The sequence below is a fragment of the Triplophysa dalaica genome, chromosome 22 (genome assembly GCF_015846415.1).
Source record: "Triplophysa dalaica isolate WHDGS20190420 chromosome 22, ASM1584641v1, whole genome shotgun sequence".
NCBI classification, from domain to species: domain Eukaryota; kingdom Metazoa; phylum Chordata; class Actinopteri; order Cypriniformes; family Nemacheilidae; genus Triplophysa; species Triplophysa dalaica.
The window spans coordinates 12,381,759-12,402,630 of NC_079563.1; the positions used below are offsets into that span (position 1 = coordinate 12,381,759).

At 37.8% G+C, this 20,872-nt stretch overlaps 1 protein-coding gene across 1 annotated transcript; it reads right to left on the bottom strand.

Moving 5' to 3' along the window:
- Positions 1–1,429: 1,429 nt before the first annotated feature.
- ints2 (integrator complex subunit 2) lies at positions 1,430–20,002 on the bottom strand. The gene is made up of 25 exons (XM_056737254.1): positions 19,633–20,002; positions 18,471–18,764; positions 18,051–18,189; positions 17,796–17,898; positions 17,566–17,679; positions 15,664–15,794; positions 15,336–15,506; positions 15,027–15,247; positions 14,136–14,261; positions 13,632–13,703; positions 12,130–12,244; positions 11,344–11,412; positions 10,768–10,902; positions 9,349–9,525; positions 8,733–8,841; positions 7,583–7,687; positions 7,202–7,366; positions 6,302–6,503; positions 6,087–6,212; positions 5,080–5,281; positions 4,707–5,000; positions 3,520–3,627; positions 3,115–3,220; positions 2,450–2,626; positions 1,430–2,176 (listed from the first exon to the last, which is right to left on the bottom strand). The coding sequence occupies exons 2-25, from the start codon at positions 18,761–18,763 to the stop codon at positions 2,004–2,006; spliced, it is 3,633 nt and encodes a 1,210-aa protein (XP_056593232.1). The 5' UTR covers position 18,764; positions 19,633–20,002; the 3' UTR covers positions 1,430–2,003.
- Between the last annotated feature and the right edge of the window lie 870 nt (positions 20,003–20,872).

Sequence of the window (20,872 nt, forward strand, 5' to 3'; positions counted from 1 at the left end):
CAGCTCAGTCAAAGCTTTGAAGTAGCACGAGACCTGCGATGTTGAGAATCATTCACATCAGTAAAGTGATCCCTCTGGATGCAGATTTGTTTGCCAATCACCCCGTTTTTTTCTTTTACCACAACATTCTCAGTCTCTCTGTGCACTGATATGCCCTTAAAACGAATGTGCACCTCTAGTTATTTGTACGTATCCTTATAGAGCACGTCACACTTTTGACAGTTTCTTAAATCCTAACATCAATACTTACACAGTGTGTATGTGTAAGGAGGCGTAAGTTATGTTATTGTATACACGAGTTATATAGGATTCAGGTAATATAGCCACTTTAGATGGAAGAGTTTTATAAAGTATAGGGATGCAGACATGATTCGTATGTTCTTTTGTAATGTAAGCATTGGGCGTAAACTTTGCAAGCTCAGGTCTGATTGTAGATGAAATGAGCTCTTAAAACACAAAAAGCTTTTTGTACTTCTGCGGAAATAGCAGGTGATTGGCCATCATCGATCATGTAATTGAATATGTGAGTGTTTCCATATGCACACGGTTACGGCTGGTTATTCTTCCCATGTGACAAGAGCGCCCCCACATTGATTTCAAAGAAATGTCACTTTGTCTACTAGACCAAAAACGTACAACTGTACATTATAACTGTTTCATTTACTGTTTCTCTCTTCTTTCTTGCTACATATGTGCTTTCCAGAATTAAGCTTTTCTCACAATTCCTTGTATTTAAAAATGCATAAAAATCTAAATATTGAGAAAATTGCCTTTAAAGTTGTTAATCAGAGGCACTGTAGCAGGTCATCCACTCTCGAAAATAAAGTTTTCATACATTAAGAGCAGAAAATTTACAAAATATCTGTCTATATGGAAAATAATCTTTACTTAATATTTCAATGATTTCTGGCATAAAAAATCTATAATTTTGACCCACATAATGCATTTTTGGCTTTTACTAAAAATGTTCTTGTGCTACTAAAGACTTGGTTTTGTGATACGGGGTCACATATGTTATCAAGATACACTTATTTCTTTTACACAGCTTACATGTTTCTTTATCAAATATATATATGAAAATGTATTTTAGGAAGGGGGTCCTCATAAAAGATGAAAGATATTTGGGGTCCCTCGCATCATTTGAAAACCCCTGTACTAGACTACATGAAGCATAACTGAAGCGTTTTGTCTATAAATGAGAACTCGGTTTTTAAAACTTAAAAAAATCATGTTTTCTATAGTGCGTTCCAATAACTTGCAGTTTGTTTGTTTTGATCAAAGCCATAATAACAAAAAAAATACAGCTTACTACTGCAATAAAAACATGATAACATAATAAAAAACATGATGTTTGAATTTTTTTTAAAACAAAGTTTTCTCATTTTGGAACCAAACTCGTCATATATTAACGTAACAAAAACAAGCAGACTCCAAAAAGATGTTTTAATACAAATGTTCAAAACTTAAGATCAATGTTTACAAAACCATTGTGAATCACATTGTGAAAATGTTTTGAGCTAAGAAAATACTCTTTAAATGCTGGTCTAAAAAACAGACCAATAATATTGCTGCTAAGTGCCCTGTACACATCACACAAAGCACACTTAACTAACAAGCTAACACACCATTTAGAAAATAACATCTAAAGCAATCTCCTTCGTGAAATGGTCAAACCCTTAAGCAATGAAGAGGTCGTAATGTGCCCAATTCACTTTAGACTCAAAACACTTCCTGGAAAATCAAATTGTAAGTTGTATACAAAGAAATAATAAAACCAATGTGTTTTTCAGGGACAGCGGGATATTTAGCCTAGTTGGCATACTCATGCCACTCATATTCAAGGATGCTTCAAATGCAGTGACTTCAAACTGAATTATTCCCACCATGCAACAGCTCCAAGAGATCAATCATCATAATGCTCTGTTGGTTCCTAAGTACACGTTCCTGTAACAATAGTTTATTGAAAGTTCTCAATGAAACTGTCTATATTTGAATCTGTGATGTCACAGCGCCTGCGTGCTGGAGCTTATGATATCCATAAAGGTGGCTTCTATCTGATAGCACAGCTGTACGTCAGGATCGGCTCCGCCCAGCTCCTCAGCAGACCTCTTGAGCAGAGAGAATTTGGATTTTGGTGACACGACTTCCTGCGGCTTCTCTCTCAGAAACTGAAGTCCTAAACACAAGAAACTTTGCAGTCACCCGAAACGACCCGTTTATATAAATGCAGAAATTCTGAATGATCATTAAAAAGCATTAGTTCATTTGGGCTCAGCAACCAATCATAAGACAATATGTCTGAATTATGGACTAAAAAGTGGGCTAGATGTCAATTCAGGTCAGTTCTCGGAGAACAGATCAATGTGTTTTTTACACAAAATTGGAATATAGAACTGAATGTTAGTTTATAATTATAAGAAAAAAATAACAATAAGAGAAGAAAACCCACTGGCAATAAGAGGGTCGATATCTCTGGCCTTGGTGGTGACATCAGCGGCAGACACCTGTCCCGCCTGCACCAGCAGTGACATGACATCATCGAAGAGCGGAGGAAAAGCCTTGCAGAACGCGACTAGACACGGCAGTGTGGGCATGAAAAATGCAAAGCGCTTGGCACGGGTCAGCACTGAGAAAGATGAATATCACGCTGGTTACTTCATAACATTTTATATTCAACAGAATGACATGAAACAAGGTTTCGCTTGAGGGAAGTTGTTTTTGAGAACCGGTGCACAAGACAATAAAAACTAATGATCCGATATGACACGACAAAGGAAATTGCCGGATTTCACGGTGCTCAAGACTCCTCTGGCATTCCATCCAATAAAACATAATAAATGGATGGTTGATGCATGATTTATAAACACTGCAGATGAAGTTTTGTTCCTAAGAGATAGAAAAACGACCAGCAGAGGGCAGTGCGCACAAAGATAAGGGTGTTTTCCCAACAAAAAAAAGGAAGCGAAAGGTCTGAGCACTCCAATTATCAATGTTATTTTTAGACACTCTTTATTGAAATGCCAACCCTAATAAATGAACAAGGACAGAGGCCGAGATAAAGAGAGAATGGAAGATAAAGAGATAAAGCAACAGATGAAAGAGAATTTATTCTACCTGTAAGGAGGGTACCCATCACGCTAATGGCCAGCCGTGCCACACTGAGAGATTTGGGAAGGGCGTACTGGGTGCACAGATGGGACAACAGCTCTATGGCGAAGATCTGTGCCAGACAAAACAAACCTCCCATTAGCATCAAGCCCAGAGGTCAACCCCGAGGGCTCGCACCATGTGTCTGTGATTTCCAACGATTCTGTACTACACACTCTTATTATAGCTTTACACTTCAAGTTGTGTTGTTTAATATCGAGCACCGTCATATTCGGACACATTTCTAAAACTTATATTAAAATTCTTAGGTTCAGCTTGGGATACACAGATATACAGTTATAGTGAAATGTGTCAAAGCTTTGATCTGTATTTAGTGTTCCAGCTGTGCGAGTGATAATGTGGATAGATCACCTGTTTCTCCAGCTGTGGCTGTGCCAGGAGTTCTGGGATGAAGTCAAGACAAATGTGCATGGAAGGAATTCCTGCCACGGTTAGAGGGAGCAGAGCCTGTGGATAACCCTGCAGAAACATGTCAAGAACATTATGAACCCTTTTAGATTTACTTCAGAGCTCTTAAGATCTCTCTGAGAATTCTACTACGAGAAGATTAGAAAGCCTTAGGAGAAGATTACAAGAACAAATTGTGTTCTGACTGTGAGATCTAAAAGATTACTATTTTCTTTGCCTGAAACTGATTTAGAGAAAGAAGAAAGCTTGTTTTAGAATTTAACAATATCAAATAATCGTCTGATTGAATTTTTTTGTCCTAACTGCAATTTCAGCTTTGTTTTTGCGCACATTTAGAAGACACAAGCAACATCTGTAGTAAATGCGTACATGCACAATCATTTAATGTTTCAATGGAGATTTCTCCATCATTTGGGTCATACTGGCTTTGTCATTTTGTGTGTTTAACAACAACATAAAGTAGTTTTAGTCTTAATTGAGTGTTTTTGAGTTTTTTTGTGTTTTTAAGATATAACTTAAAATATTTATAACACAATTATAAAAAAATATTGAATGAATAATTGTAATATTTCATATATTTATATATATATGACATACTATCTTATTACAAATAATACTCAATTATATTATTATTTATAATAGTTCATTGCGTTAAGTGTATTAATCTTATAGTGCAATTATACTGCATGTGACAATTTACAAAAGATACAATAACATTATTAAAATAATTTGTGGCAATCATTTAATAAATGAAGCACAAAAATGTACGACTATTGTCAAATCTGTAAAACAAACAATTGTTTAGACAATTAATCATCGGCTGAATTTCATTATCGCGACTGTCCTACTTGTCAATGGTGTTATACTTCATAACCTAACATCCAACTCTTCACCTAACCCGCTTTCTTTCTACCCCTCCAACCACCTGTCGTACAGGAATATTTACAATTCCCAATAAATAAAATAAAGTTGTGTCCTATATTTTGTCTAAATATTTAAAAGTAAGTTGTTGTTATATTATGTTCAAGTTGTTTTCAAACTGGTTCTCAATTTATTTTCTAAAAAACTTTTTATCTCACAGATTTGCCCGAACTCTTATTGTACTCTTCGTGACAGAGAGACTGGGTTACCTGGAAGTGCACTAGTTTGGCGATGTTCGGGTCTGCGATGAACATTTGGTGCAGCAGACAGCAGATGAGGCACTGCACCTCCCTCAGGTCACTGAGCAGTCCGTTCTCAGCCTCACGTTCCCCCTGGGCCCCCCGCCTGCCCCCTGCGTCTCCCACCTGCATCCGCATGGGAATACCTGGAGCAGACTGAACACTCCTCAACAGGCTGTCTGCTCCTCCACCTCCACCCAGCTGTAGCTCCTCCTGAGGGGACGACAGACACACCTCCAGCAAGATCTGCACCGCTGCGCTGTCCTGAACAACACAGACATGCCAATTAATGCATTAATCTTTCCAAGCCTTTTCTGTGACACTTAAGGGTGTTTGTTTCTACCTGAGCAGCCAAGAGAGCATTCTTCAGCTCTTCTCTGGTGACCTCAGGTGCATCAGGTTGGCCGCCGAGGCCGAGGTTTGAGATGGTCTGACCCTGCCGCTCAAATTCAGCAGTCTCTTTCAGGTGGGAGTTCAGGTAGGCCCTAGATGCCAGCAGGTACCCATTCAGCATGTGAAGAGAGATGTCCATTAGTGGAGGACACCTGGAGAAAAAAAACACACAGGGGATAATATGTTTAGAGCGAGATCAAATAAGAAAAGTGTAATGGTGGAAAATGTTTTCTTTACATTTACTTTAATCTAGCATTCTTAAAAAAACCTTAAAACTTAAAAAAGCTCTGAGATCATTTAACATTTTGTCAAGGAGCTGACAACAAATGCAGTTTAGAAGGCCAGTTTATAGAACGTTTTTTAAATAATTTATATTAAATGAGATTGTTACTTTATTATTTAAAAACAATTAGAGCTAAATTATAATAGTTTTGTTTTCAGTTCATAGCAGTTTAAAAAATATATTTTTTTTTAATTAAAAAAAATTACATTTTGTTTATTTTTGTTTTATTTAAATACTATTTTTACTATATTTTGAGTCATATTTTTTGCAACTATATTTTCTGTTGCTATATAGTTTCATTTATTTCTCGTTTTAGTTTATTTTTAGTTCATCATTTCAGTGCCTTAAATTAAACTTAATTCAATTTATTTCCGATGCAAGTTTAGTTTAAGTTTTTCAATTAATATTTAGGCAGATATATTATTTGATTTTAATACACAGAATTGTTTAAATAAACTATAATAACCTTATTTTGGAGTTTATTGTTTTTGGTTTTATGATTAGATATAGATTAATTTTAAAAGATAATAATATGCTTTGTGGTACATTTTTCAGAATCATAAAACCTTATTTCCGAGAAATCACAGATACTCAGTGTGGCATCACGCTTTCCACAGAAAAAAAAACCTCACAGCAGTACTAACCACATCAGATAACATGAAAGCAAATAATACCTGAAGACTCTGGGGTCACAGCGCAGAGCGATGAGAGGATCGACCATCAGATCGTTCTGTGTGTATCTTTGCTGCCTGAGAAGCTTCGGTGAGGGCTGTAGAGCGTTAACAGTCATCACCCACAGTCTATCAGACAGAAGAAAACCCAACGGCTTAACGTGTGCGTGTTTAAAGAGACGTTCACTACAGCATAAAACTTAGAGGAGAATTCTCACTTGCGTGGCATGACTGTATTAAGTACCATCCAGAGTTTATTGACGGTCTGCAGGATCCTGCGGGAGACGCCGTCCTCCAGAAGCAGCCCCATGTTGGCAGTCAGAGCCTCGGCGTATGGGATCATATCTCCTGGGGAGAGAAGTGTCAAGTGCTCCAGGATACGCAGCAGTCTGGGCCCACCAGAGAGAACACTCTGAAAAGCTAAGAAATAAACTACGGTTAATAATCGATTGATGTCGCGACATAGGATTAGCGGGATAACGAATGTATAGATGGATGTTAATAGATAACAGTTTTTTTATTTTTGCATATGATTGATATGCCAATGAAACTCAAACAAATTATCTTTTCTATCAAATTATCTTTTCTATCAAATTATCTATCAATAATTCCCGGGGAATCTGCCAAATGAAGAAAAGATGTTACATTATGGTGGCAAAACAGATCAGTTCTTCTTTTAAAAGAATTTAACAAAAGGTCACAAGATTGAAAAATTAATAGATATATCAAGAAGGAAGAGAGAGGAGATTGAGGAACCGGTACAAAAACCTGTACAGAAACAAGTCTATCAAAGCAACAACGTGCAACTACACAAACACCTTCAGGCTCATCACTCCACAGGTGCAAAACTGAGTCATGCACATGAAAGGTCAAGCAACAACAACAACCCATTCATATCATAGCCCATAATAAACGCTTGTGATCTCCTTCAGCGCCAGAGGCCCTCATGAGTCCCTCTGTGTGGAGTTCAGTAGTCCAGTTAACTGCTGTGTGAAATTTACTTGACAAATATGTCAAACAGTAGTGATGTTGATCGCTCGGCAGACTGCACCTGAACTGTTGCGTACAACCTAAACTCAGGATTTTCATTTTTGTTTAACAGATGTGTGTGTTGTTACCCTCTCGCAGCTGCGTCTGTGAATATTTGCAGGATGAAGAGGTTAGCAGCATCTTCCTCAGTAAGGGCAGGGTGCCGGTAACTTCTTCTTCACTGATCCAGTCCTCCACCATACACAGGTGTGGGTAGTTTGTGGCCAGCAGACGCAGCAGAGCTGAGTGCAGACCTAGGGATGGAGAGAGAGAGAGACTGTTCAGACCTTTTGCTCAAATAGCAGCAATACAAAAGTTTCAGACACACCTGATTTAATAATAAACAACTGTAAAGTATAAATATACTAATTAAATAGTGTCTGTACATCAGTTTTATTTGTGTTTTTTAACTATAAAGAATTCAAATAAAACACCAGCACCAACAATAGTTTCAAACAGATGTGTTTTACCTCCCAGCTCCTGCTGTAGTCCCTGGGCCTGCCGGATGAGATATTTGATGGGGATCTGGTCCATGAGGGCCGCAGAGTACGATTTTGGCTTCTTCTGCATCAGTGCTGGGGAAAAGGGGTGGCTGTTTGTTAAAAATAGGCCTCGACAGTTCGGCTCGCGTACAGGTGATTTTTCATTGTATTCAGTTCATTAGCACAGCCAAAGGGCGTCATTACTCCAGAATGATAGAGGAGAAGAGCAGGAGAGAGATTAAATAAGCACAGCAGTCTGGGAAGGACTGTGTGCATAAACAGTGAAGGGTAACCGCTCTGATAACTGATGAGAGGACTCCAGAGCAAGCACTTAAACTGCAGGTGATTGGCGCAGGTCTGACGCAAGTTGTGTCGCTCTAGTGATATTATTAAAAGGGAGTATGAACAAATTCTTATATTACAGTATAAGTCATTTTAAAGAAAAGTGAAAACAACATATGTCAATTAAGTTTTTATGTGAATATTAAGTTATCGTCACTTTTCTTCTGAAATCTCAGACGTGCAAATTCAAATTTTTCAGGAAATGGAGAAAAAACTCTAAACTTTCTAAATGATTAAATACTGTATGGTCAAAGTTGACAAGCACTTATATTATTTTTAATGGTAAGATGTTTGCAAAACACACAAATATAAAGGGTGACTAATAATAATGATTTATGACAAAAAACACAAATCCTAAATGTTTCAGAAGGACAGCAGTGATATATTAATTATGGCTCTTGATAAATTAGTCTCGATATCTGACTTTCACTACGATGTTTCTTAAAATATTATCATATGTATTTACAGTTAGATTTTTAATTAACAGTTAAAAAATAATATCATAATGATTAACAGTTATTCTTGATATATTGCAACAGCCCATACATATTATAAGTTCTATATTACATAATTATGTGGTAATGGCTAATGTCAGATCTAGTAAATAAATACTTTACAAATGGACCAAATGTCATAATGATAAAATCATGCAGTCCTGTCCACCAATAGCTCAGAAGATTAACCATAGTTTAGTTAAACCAATAACCATTTCAAGTGCTGCACTGTTAAATCCAAAACAAAATAACAAAAGGATCAGTTTGTGTGTTGTGACGTGTTGTGTGAGTGTGTCAGGTACCTAATGCTTTTGTATTAGCGAGCAGAGCCTCCTCATAAGACAGGATATAGTAGAGAATGAGCAACTGGGTAGTGATTGTGTATTGAGAACGAACCTTCCCTCCATCACCCTAAAGAGCGGGAGAGTGAAATGGGGGAAGAGGCAGAAAGTGGGGTCAACCTGAGGTCAAATGAATATAGGGAGCAGAAATAAATGGATGTGATTGTACTGGACAGACCTGAAAATGGGATGTATCGTAAAACTATGCAGTATCATTAACATATAATGCATCACGGATCACATAGAAAACGGCTTTAAAAATATTAAACATCATTTGAGTGATTTGTGATAGATGCATAAAAACATCAATACTACAATGCATCTGAAATTTCTGAAACAAGAATGTTGCACATATTGCAATATGCAGATGCAGTCTGTCTAAAAATATCCTTATAATAATATCCAATAATATCTTTGCCCTGATGCGAGTCGGCTCATTTTTTCTTACTGCAGGGCAGTCATTTATCACAGTTCTAAAATTCTAGTATGTAATATCCCTGCCGTGATTGTATTCTTTAACTTTCTCTCTGGTGATTTTGCTATTTGTGATCAAAAAGATAATGTATGCTCCACCCACCCCTGCCGAGCCCTGGAAAACATTCAGGATCTCCTGCTCTGTGATTGGCTGGTTGGTGGCCTCTGGGTTGGTCTTAGAAGCAGGGGTCAGGATGGAGTTAATGTAAACATCAATTAAAGGAAGCAGCTGAGTGTGGAGCGGAGTGGTCGTCTGACACAGCTGCCTAAAGATCCAGTCCTGAGAAAAAAACAAAAAACAATCGATGGATGAAACGGTAGAAAAGAAAGAAAGAGAGAAAGTAAGAATGAACGTACGAAAGAAAGAAGACAAAATCTCTCAGTATAAGTGAATTATCCAATCATCTACCTGGGGCACTTGGGCGATTAAATCATCTTTCCAGCTGAACAGATCAATAGCTATAACATGCCTTACTGACTCTAGAGGAGGCTGATTCCAGTCTTTATGGCTGACGATGTAATTGTGAGGAAACATTCTGATCAACTGTGCGATCCGCTACCACATTTTCAAAAACCACATCCTTAATTAAATCAATGGAGTGTCTTTCCACGAGTCAGGAGACGAAGCGGCCAGTCAAACACAATACAACCCAATGGATTCAGGTCAATACTGGCACTGAATGGAGTCAATAGAGTCATGTGGTGAAGTTAGCACAGGGCAGAATAGAGAAATAGAAAAAAGAACCAAGGAAAACAACACAAAAGATTAGAAAATGAAAACCGAGCAGAACAGACCAGAATAGAAAAATACCAAATAGAATAGAACAGAATAAAACACAACAGAAGAAAACAATAAACAGGCCTGAACAGAGTGGAACAGACAGAATAGAACTGAACACAATAGAATTAAAAAGAACAGAACAGAATGCAGCAGACCAAAATAGAACAGATAAGAATACAACAGAATAGAAGACAACAGAAGGAACTCATCTAAATAGAATAGAGCACATAACAGATAGAATAGAAGAGACCAAAATAACATAGAACACGACAGAATAGATTAGAGCACATCGGATAAGAGTAGAGCAGAGTGGAACGGAACGAAATAGAATATAATGGATAAGAATAGAACAGAACAGATCGGACTAGAATAAAACAGAATGGAACAGAATATAATAGATCGGAATAGAATTGAACAGCTCGGAATAGAACAAATTAGAATAGAATAGAATATCACACAACAGAACATAAAAAATAGATCGGAGCAGAATAGAATAGAATAAAACAGAACGGAACAGAACAGATCGGAATGGAACAAAACGGAACGGATTGGATCAGAACGGAAAAGAATAGAATACAACAGAATACAACATACAAGATAACAATAGAACAGAATACAACAGATAACAATAGAATAGGGAACGAGAACAGAACAGAACAGGCCAGAATAGATTAAATCACAACAGAACACATCAGAATAAAACAGAACAGACAGGAAATGTAATGTAATCCTCAGGGTTACCTTTATAGACACTTTGTGTTTGGTGAAGGCTCTGCTCCTCAGCAGCTGGTATATGCAGTGAATAGGGAGGAATCCTGTGATGTTGGCACTGAGGTTATTGGTCACTGCCACTCTTACCGCATGTGCCGTTACCACCTGCAACACAGCACAACACAAGACGATGCTACGTCAGTACTGAGCAAATACACAGAGCTTTCTAAGATCATTCACAGAGTCTGAACTGACACATTTACAAATGAGACATTTAACAGGTGTCTCATCTATGACAATTTAAAAAAGTATATTAGACTGTCATGTTCAACAGATGGCAAACATAAAGTTCTCAAAGTTAACACAGGATATCTATTAAAGCGCTTAGAATATTATGACAAGCTGTTATTAATTAAAAATGATTCCTCTGGTGCCCACACGGTTCTTGTAATATGTCAAGTAGATGCGCAAACACTGCGATTAGCAACATTTCACCAAACAGGAATTAAAAACTAATTTTTTACTTTTTCCTTATTAAAAGAGATAACTTTTACAAAGCCTGGTTTTTATTAAAAGACATCTTATGCACTGTAAGGAAAGAATCACCTGTTCTGTGAAGATTTCCTGAGTGAAAATGGTCTTCATTTTGCTTAGTGAGCTGGGTTTGATAGCGATCTGTGGACAGATAAAGACGTTAAAAACACTACACGATCCATTTCTCAACCAGAGAAAACTCTGTTTCAGAAATATCATCCCATTCAAGTCTTAGAATTCTAACCAGATATTAGGTTTTTTAATGTAGAAAGTGAGTCATTCTGTCTAAACAAACCCGGAGGAAAATCAGCCTGTACCCTCCGTGAGTCATCTATCCGTACCGCATCAATAATGCACGACTCAGCTGAGGGCAATTACATATCACACATGCTTTAGACTTCTGTGGGATGTGCATGTTCTCATCCGGCTTTTAGACGCTGACATTCGATACATGCACCGATAAACAACGTCTTTAAAAGACTGTTACAGTGCAGGTAAGTATAATCAACATTTTCACACAGAGAACTGACTCCAGACCTGAACCAATGTTGACATTTAAGCCAGAAAGTAAACAAAACTAACCAGTTTCTTCTACATACTAAACTGAAATTGTGTTTATAGAAAAGCAAACAAAACCTTTGCAGTCTGCTAAAGGCAATAATATGAAATGGTTGTGTTCTTAAAGCCAGTGAGCTGTCTATCTAGAAACCTTTCTAGAAAAAATAAACCTTGAAATCAAGCATTCCACAAATTTTTTCCCAAAGGACGAAATATATCTAGGTAACTCATGCTTCGCTTTGTGAATCTAATCCGCTGTGAATCTACTTTATTGCCGACCGACTGGTGGCTTAAACTCACCTTCATCCCCAGGGTGGAGCAAACCAGCTCTATGATGGCACTGAGCTGGTTGCTATGGAAATACATGGCAACCAGTAATAGCATCTCTCCAAAAGAGGCAGAGACACCAGCGGCGCTGAAGAGAACAAGAATTAGGAAGAGGTTGTGGGAACATAATAAAGAAAAGTGAAATGGCTTTTTAGAGTTGATTAAAGAAAAAAAAAATGTTTTTTTTGTCCATCAGCTTTAAGGTCACATGTAGGCTAATGCACTCTTGAATACTCTTAAAGGTGCAGCTTATAACTTTTTTGCACGAGTGTCATGTATATATTAACTAAACAAGCAGTAATCGTTTTTAGATCATTGACTAAATAGTAATAAATTAATTTTGGAGAATTACGTCTAATGCGTCTAATTCATTATAATGAAATAAAATCATGCCATCAAACGCAACATTAATAAAATTTTAAACGAGATTTCTCATTCAAGTCTGACGACAGTTCACATTTTTGTATGCTACTTCACAGCGTCATCAAGCTAAGCCGTTGTTGTTTTGAACATATCTGTTACGAATGTGCGCCCTCTAGCTGTGGATTTTACAAACTGCGCCTTTAAAATAAACATTTATCAAATTCACATGTTCAAATTATAAATGCATTTCACAAAATTTCGTCCACTGAAATGTCCTCTAAAATAAAAATGCCCCTCCCCTATACCGCAAGCAAAAAAATTCTTGGTTGTAATTAAGAGCAACCATCGTATTCCACCACCAATCTGACTCCATGCATATTGAACACAGACCTACACGTGATACCAACCCCCACCTTTGCCGAGGCTTCAATACCGCACACACACGGCTGTACACTGAAGGGCATTTATCTCTAAATTTATAGAGTGCGGATAAGCGGGTCATGAGGATGGCAAGCTGCAGGAGCGATGACTTATAACCCATCAGCTGCTTATTTCTTATTAAATTGAAAAAGCCTGTCACTGCCTAACCTCCGCATAACCCCATCTGTTTTCGTTGTATTACTTATTCTGTTTTCCCCTTTTATACAAGCGTAAAATTGTCTAATGGATAACACAAACTGAGCCTGTGTTACCGCACAATATTGTGTGTTTTCCAGTCTAAAAGAACTTCCAGGCTGTACAGAAGCTCTAAAATTCATATCTCCTCTCCACCTTCCCACCAGCCCTCAATTATGTCCTGTGCCCTCGTCTCTCTAAAACACACCCGGGACAAAGTGCATCAGTCGACAGATGGGCGGGTCTTACAAGTGCAAGGCACAAAGGATGGGAAAATAAATCCTAACTTAGTTTTGAAGAGGTCGGACGTACAGAACTAATTGGATTAATGGATAAACAAGATAAATGGTTTTAAAGCGAGCGCATAACGTTCTGATTCCCGTAATTCATTTCTTTTCCACGAAAACGCCGGTGTATTCAGAATGTTAAGAATTTGAAAAATGCCTTTATGGGTGAGTTACGGGTATGAAGTGTTTGTCCGTCCGGGCTTGCCGTACCTCTCAAAATACTCCTCTTCTTTAATCATCCAGCTGAGCCACATTACCATGAGCTGCTCCTGTTCTGGAGTGCTGCAGAGAGAGTAAACAACAGCACTGATCAAGTACCTGCGCTTCACTTGTTTTAACTTCAAAATACAATTCTCTGTACAACTTTCAACCTGGGTTAAATTAAAGCACAAGTGTGTAATATGTTTATGGTTAAAATACTTACAATTTACTAATTTGTAAGCATTTCTAAGCTGACGTGCATTCAAACACTGTGGCTGTCTGGAGCAATCAAAACATTGTTCTGTTTGTTTGAGCAGAATGATCAGCTCGACACAACAACAGTGTACAGGAAATCTATTTGGAAACTCATTATATCTGCACTTCTATTTGATGGCCAGAATGTACAAACAAGTACATGAATTTAATAAAACCAAACAGGAAGTTAAATAAAAAGATACATATTTAATGGTTTATTCATCATTTATCTTAATGAAGGGAGTTGTCAATATGCACCTGACAAGTGTAGGAAATGCCAACAGTTTGCAGAAGGACAGAGAGACGAAGCGCACTCCTGCGGGCGTGGCCGGGGGACGGCTTGTCATCAGCTGTAACAGTTGCTCCGCCTCTTCATCTGTGGGCCTGCCATCAATAAACACATTTTAATAATGCTTAATAATGACTTACTTATAATTATGTGCCAAACAAATCATTTTAATAGACCGGTTGCCATTTTAAACCCATGTCATGTTATGCATATTCAGTTCAATAGCACGCAGGGTGATGATGTACTTCCACTAAACTTTTAGCCAGCTAAGACACTTCTGCTCTCACAGTACTGGGATTATTTGCCACCAAGCAATAACGATATGTTTAGTAAAAAAAAAGAACGTTCAAATTTCAGCGAACCGACATTAGTAAAGCTGAGCATTGTTGAGTGACTCTGTTATCAAGCTTCGTCCAAAAGTTTACTTAGTTTTTTTCCCGTATTTGTGGATGTAGCTTGAAGCCTTTCCCCTTGATGTATGATAGATAATATCACTCGCGTCTTTGACCATAATCCAAGGTGCATCTTGAGTGAAAACTTCATTGTTCCCTATGAACGCTACGTGCCGCATAGTGCGGTACTTTGTCTTCCTACTATGGTAGGGAATTCTGCTCTAGAACTGTTTGGTTACAATCTTCAAAATACCTCTCTGTGTTCAGCACAAGAAAACTGATACATCTTTGAAACAACCTCACAGTGGGTAAAAAATAACAGAAATTTTATTTTTGGGTGAACTATTCCTTAAAAAGAACAACAGTGATTTTTTTGTGGGGTTAAACCAGCAACCTTCTGGTATCCTCTACAGCACTTCCACCAAACATCTCTCTATCGACACCTTGACTGTATCACACGTGTTGTACCTGAGCCCAGCGATGCCCATGAGCGCGCAGTAGAGTCGCAACAGCGCACTGGCCTTCACTACATGTTCCTCCCGCAAGCCAGAGTACCCCGAGCCACTGTCGGACTCCATGTCGCTGTCGTTGGGAACGTGGGTACTGCGAGAACGAGGCAAGATGGCAACCAGCTCCAACAGCAACTGCCTCCGCATCTGCCACAGCACAGAGCTGCTTTCTCTTTTCCTCTGAAAAGTATGTGAGATCGAGAAACGATTGTCATGTGTTTTTCTTTTACAAGACTAAATGAACATAAAGGCATCAAGTGCAACCCACCTGCTGACCGTTACGAATGAACATACTGAACCAAGTGCGCACTTTTCCATTAGTTCCCAGCAGAAGGCCGCTGACGTAAGACACCAGAGGACTGACCGCTTCATCTGCTATATCTGGCTTGTAGTCTAGCGTCAAAGCCACACCCAGACCTGGAAGGTGACACTCCTCCACCTACAGACGGACATGAAGGACAGAATTTATGAACTGCACGTGTTGTCGTCAGGCCTAGAAAGTTAATACAAAGTCAGTCAAGTTTGTAGCACATTCATGCAGTTCTGTTCACCGACCACTATAAAGTTTGCCAAGTGATCTGATGATGAAGACTCACCACCATAGCCCTGATGTTCAAAGCCTGAGACGGGTTCATCTGACACAGCTGCCGGAGTGCTTCTGTCCTGCGTCTGCCACCCACGCTCTCCTCGTCCTGCCTTTCTCCATTCTTTATCAAACCACGGCACACTAGAGAAATAAAAACAACCAGACATAGAAACATCACTGATTTATGTCTTATACATGTGGGCCATTAAACGATTAATCACATCCAGAATAAAAGTTTGTGTTTACATAATATATGTCTGTGTACTGTGCATATTTATTTTGTAATTATAAACACATACAGGTAAACGTACATATATATATTTAGAAAAAAGTACATGTGTATATTTATATTTGTATATAATTTCAATTACATATAAGGATTTATAGATTTTTATATATGTAATATTTTTCTTAAATATATACATGTACGTACGTGTACGTGTATGTATATACAAAACAAATGTCCACAGACATTTATTATGTAAACACAAACTTTTATTCTGGATGCCATTATTAATATTTAACAGGACTAATGAACCAGATAAAAAATTTGACACTTTTATACTTATTTACACTATATGTTACAGTAAATGTCTTAATATACAGTGAAGTGTCTAAAAATGTAGATATTTTACCACTTTTTTTGAAAGTATAGAGAGTAGACAAGGCATACGCAAAATAGGATTAGATGACTGCGCAGACCAGGCTTGAACCTGCATCTCCATAGGAGCAACAATGCTAAAACGACTGAATCATAGCTTAACCTCTACGCTCTTTCTTTAATTCAAATATCTCTTGGTTTATGATTTAACTACAGATGACAGTTTACTATGCAAAGCGATTACAGAATTATGGACTGTTTTATGACTGACTGCTAGAATGATATTAGATTCAATCACCTCTTATGAAAATACAGTCTGAGAGAATTGATGCTGCATCTGATTACAGTAGATCTCTATAGACGAGCTCTTCCCTTAATGATTGAGCCTTGAGATGAATACTCGCCCAATGAAAGATCCTGTCTAGGTAATGAGACCGGAGAATTGGCCATTCAATAATACGAAACGTTTCAACACAGGCTTCACAAATAAGCTATTGACTCAACGGGGACCTGAGACTGATGAAAAAATACCAGAGGCTCTGTGATGCTTTTATTTCAAGTCAGATTATCTCAAGAGGAGAATCCGCATGCACAGTCAGAGATGCATCAACATGCAAGCCCAATTTGCACACAATCATCGGCCAAATTCATCAAAATGGAAATATGCTGCTTTTTGGATGATCACGAAACGGCTGAATAAGGCAGCAAACCTCAAGTCCAACTGAGAATTTTGCAAAAGAGAGAGAAACAAAAGTATAACATCACTATTCTGAGTCTATTGAAACGTATTGTGACTACTTGAATTTTATCTTTCTTGAAAGTCCTACTGGATTAAAAAGTATGCTGAATGAATGAACGGAGATATAAATTCCAAAAGTCTCATTGAGAATCCAAAAGACCTGACTAACTAAATAAAGTTTGAAGAAACATAAAACAGCTTTTCCAATGTTGTATATCATGCTATGTGAAATATATATTCAAATAATAAATTATACAAATATAATAAATCAAACGATATTCATCAGAATAAAATTTATGTTTAACACTTTATCAATGAGGATTTGATTGGATCATGAAAAGAGGGCATCAGTTTCATCAACAGGTTATTGCTTAATATTATTCTTCACACAGCTACACAGCCATGCGCACATCCACAAAAAGGACAAAAAGTTTGTATACAATAATGAATCTTACACAAAAAACAAGACAATTATTAAATAAATTATTGTTTTATATAGTATTAATGTACAATGAATGTTTGTAAAGATTGAATCAATGCAATCGTGATATCTCAGCAGGTGATGGACGTACCTTCATTAAAGCTGTCCGGGACATTGGCCACCAGCAGACACAGGAACCACTCTCCATTTTTCACGTGAAGCAGAGCTTCAGCCACCTCAATGATGGGAAGCAATGACGGCAGCTCTGTTTGAAGCAGACATTCTTACATGAGGGAAGCCATGTTTTGTCTTAAGTGATTTTACAACGTCAAGATGTAGGACAGAGGTGCTTTCATACACAAATGACATGCGACATCATACCTGCTTGCAGGATGCAGAGAACATCAGCCACCTCATCCAGGTACACAGGACTCTCAAAGAGCTCAGAAGACTTCAGGAAAAACTCTCCATTGGAGTCAGTCACCTGTACAACAGAGGAAAAAATATCCTTCATATTGGATAGCTGAAAAATCTTAGAGAAGTATGCCTGTAGCATTAAAAAACGATAAGCCTCATACTTAGAATCTAAGGAACATATCTTCAATCTTTATACGGGAGTAAAAAAGGAAACCGAACCTTGTTCATGATGGCCAGCAGCTCGCTGAGAGCCAGTCGTAGTCTCCTGAGAGGATCACTGTGTTCAAACTCCAGAGTCAATCCATGCTGTAGCTGAGAGATGAGAATGCTTTCAGCGTTAGAGCCTCCAGCCTTATGCCTGCAGGAAAGACAAACAGGTGACATTTCAGTATAAAGGTACTACTTCAACTTGATCTTTTTTACAACATGTAACTTATAACCACAGTGTTTTGTAACCTAGACATCACCTCATGGCATCAACTCTCTGCCTACACATCCATCTTGGTACAAAGTTAACATGATTTTCTAAACTATGGACATCTCAGTAGACCATTACACAAACACTTTTTTTAGCTGTGGTCAACAGACTACTAAATCGCACTACTATAAAAATATCCATTTTAATAGTCGCAAATCTACCTGAGCTGCTGTTCTTTTCTAGCATCCTGTTCCAAAGCGTGGAAGTCCACAGACAGCAGCGCCACGATGGAATTCACCGCCTCCACACCCGACAGCAGTCGCAGGATGAGCTTCTTGTCCTGCGCCCAGGCGTTGCTCTGATCGGCAGGGGCACAGAGAGCCATCCTCACCAGACAGGGCAGCAGAAGCCGCAGTTCCGGGTCACTCAAAGCCGCAAGTCTAGCCACATCTACCTTCTGCATGGCTTCAAAGGCAAATGAGCTCACAAACTGAAGACTTGCACTGTCTGCCATTCTGATGGGTGGAAAGAGAAAGCAGAGGGGACGGAGAGATGACAGATCATGAGAACGTGTGTTGTTTACATAGAAACACAGATTCAACCATTATAAAGCATTCTATGATAACTGAAATGTATGCTTAAATATAGTCGGTCTTACAGATTCTCCTGTAAAATAATAAATGTGGGATTCAAGTGTAAGAAGCTTACATGATATTTTGTATCATTTATGTGTAACGACAGTGGTGGCTAAGAGCAACACTTATAAAAGTACCACAGTATCAACCTTGTTTTTAGATGCAAGCTACCATGTTATTCTGTAAATACAGTATAGGAATATGATCATTGGTTTTGTACAGTAAATGTAGTTCCTGCTATTTTGGCTAAAAAAACAATAGTTTATAGTTAATATAACAAATAGTTACTCGCATTCGACGAAGTAAACAAATACATTGTTATATTTTTAAAAACAACCTCGACTTCGTCATTTAAGTTGACATTTATTTGCTTTTTTATGTAAGTTAAACAGTAACCTGGATAGCAAATTGTCCATTTAATTTATTGTTTACATTTTGTTCGAGTTTACATTTAACTTGCCAATCGAATATCTCATGGCTAATGGTAGTAGTTCTTTGCTTTTTTGGAAATTTCTTACAATTAATATATAGTTTATTTAATAAAAAAAGGATTCACTGCGGTAATATTTTGTCATTCATATTTAAACCCCCATTTAATTGCACATAGTACGAACTGCAGTGTTCTCAGATACACAACACTACCAGTTAATGTAACCTTGCAAGGTTCTACTTTTGCCGAATGTATATAACTAATATCAGTGAATACGTATTATAGAGAACCCTAGAATAGCTATTTAAACTGCCTTACCTGGAGTTTACCGGTGTATATGGTTCCAATGGAAACGCAAAGCCCGGTAAGGCCCGTGAGGCCTCGGTCTGTCGTGATTCTTACGACCACAGGAAGTGGAACTACGTCGGTGTAAGATAGTTGAACTCACCGGTTAGCTATCAGGCTAGCTGCTACAGCTATCCCGCTAATCGAGACATCCATTGATCAAGAATAAACTGAATTCTGTTATTTCAATCGTAGTGATTTTGCCTCAATCATTTACTTATGCTGTAATAAATACTATGTTAGACTTTTGTTTTAAAGATAACACGCAAGCAAGTCGTGTGGTAACGTTGAAATGAGTTTGGCACAAGCCCTACAGTCTTCACTGCTGTGTAGTGTGGACATGATCGACTGCGTTTCAAAAACTAGTGAGCCGCCTACCCAGACAATATTTTCGGATATAGTAGGCGTGTTCAAATGTTGGGGTTAGGACCACAGAAAACCTTGAATATGATGCATGAAGCATTAAGTTTCGTGAAGTAAAAAAAATACATTTGACTTAAATTAAAACTGTACCCATAAAATGCTGTCAAGGTAGGGAGGGAGCTATGTTTTATATATCATGATCACTAAAGGAATGAGATGGCTGGGACTTTGCAAGTGGATGTTTTTGTATTTTCACTTCACAGTTTTCGATTGGACTAAATGATAAATACATGCAAGATTATTTGCATGAAGATTTTTTTCAATTTTTAAGACAGATGTGGTTTTAATGAGACTTTAGTAACCACAGCTAAAACAGTTTCCTTGTTAAATTAATGTAAATGGGTTTCATAAAACAAAATGTGACATTGGCTATGAAAAATTATATACAATAGCTTAGAGCTCAGATTTATTATTGATTATATGATAATTGTTTATAATTTTTTTTTAAAATAATTGCACGACAACATTTAAATCGTGTTTACAGGTTTACATGTATAACACACATAAAAAAATGGAAAGCATGGTGTGGGATGCAATAGAAATTCTGGGGTCTTTGAATATCAGCATACAGCATATTCCAACAGGCCGCCAGATACCGTTTAAAAGTCCATTTACACCACACATTTCTTTGTCTAATTCAAAGAAAGGTGATTGTGGGTGTAAGTGTCCTTGATCTCTCGAACAGGAGTGCCAATGAGGGAGGTGCAAGGTGAGGGAAATGGATGAAGTTATCGGGGGCTATAAACACGGATCTTTCTTAGCTTTTTAAATGCCAAACCGTTTTTCATTT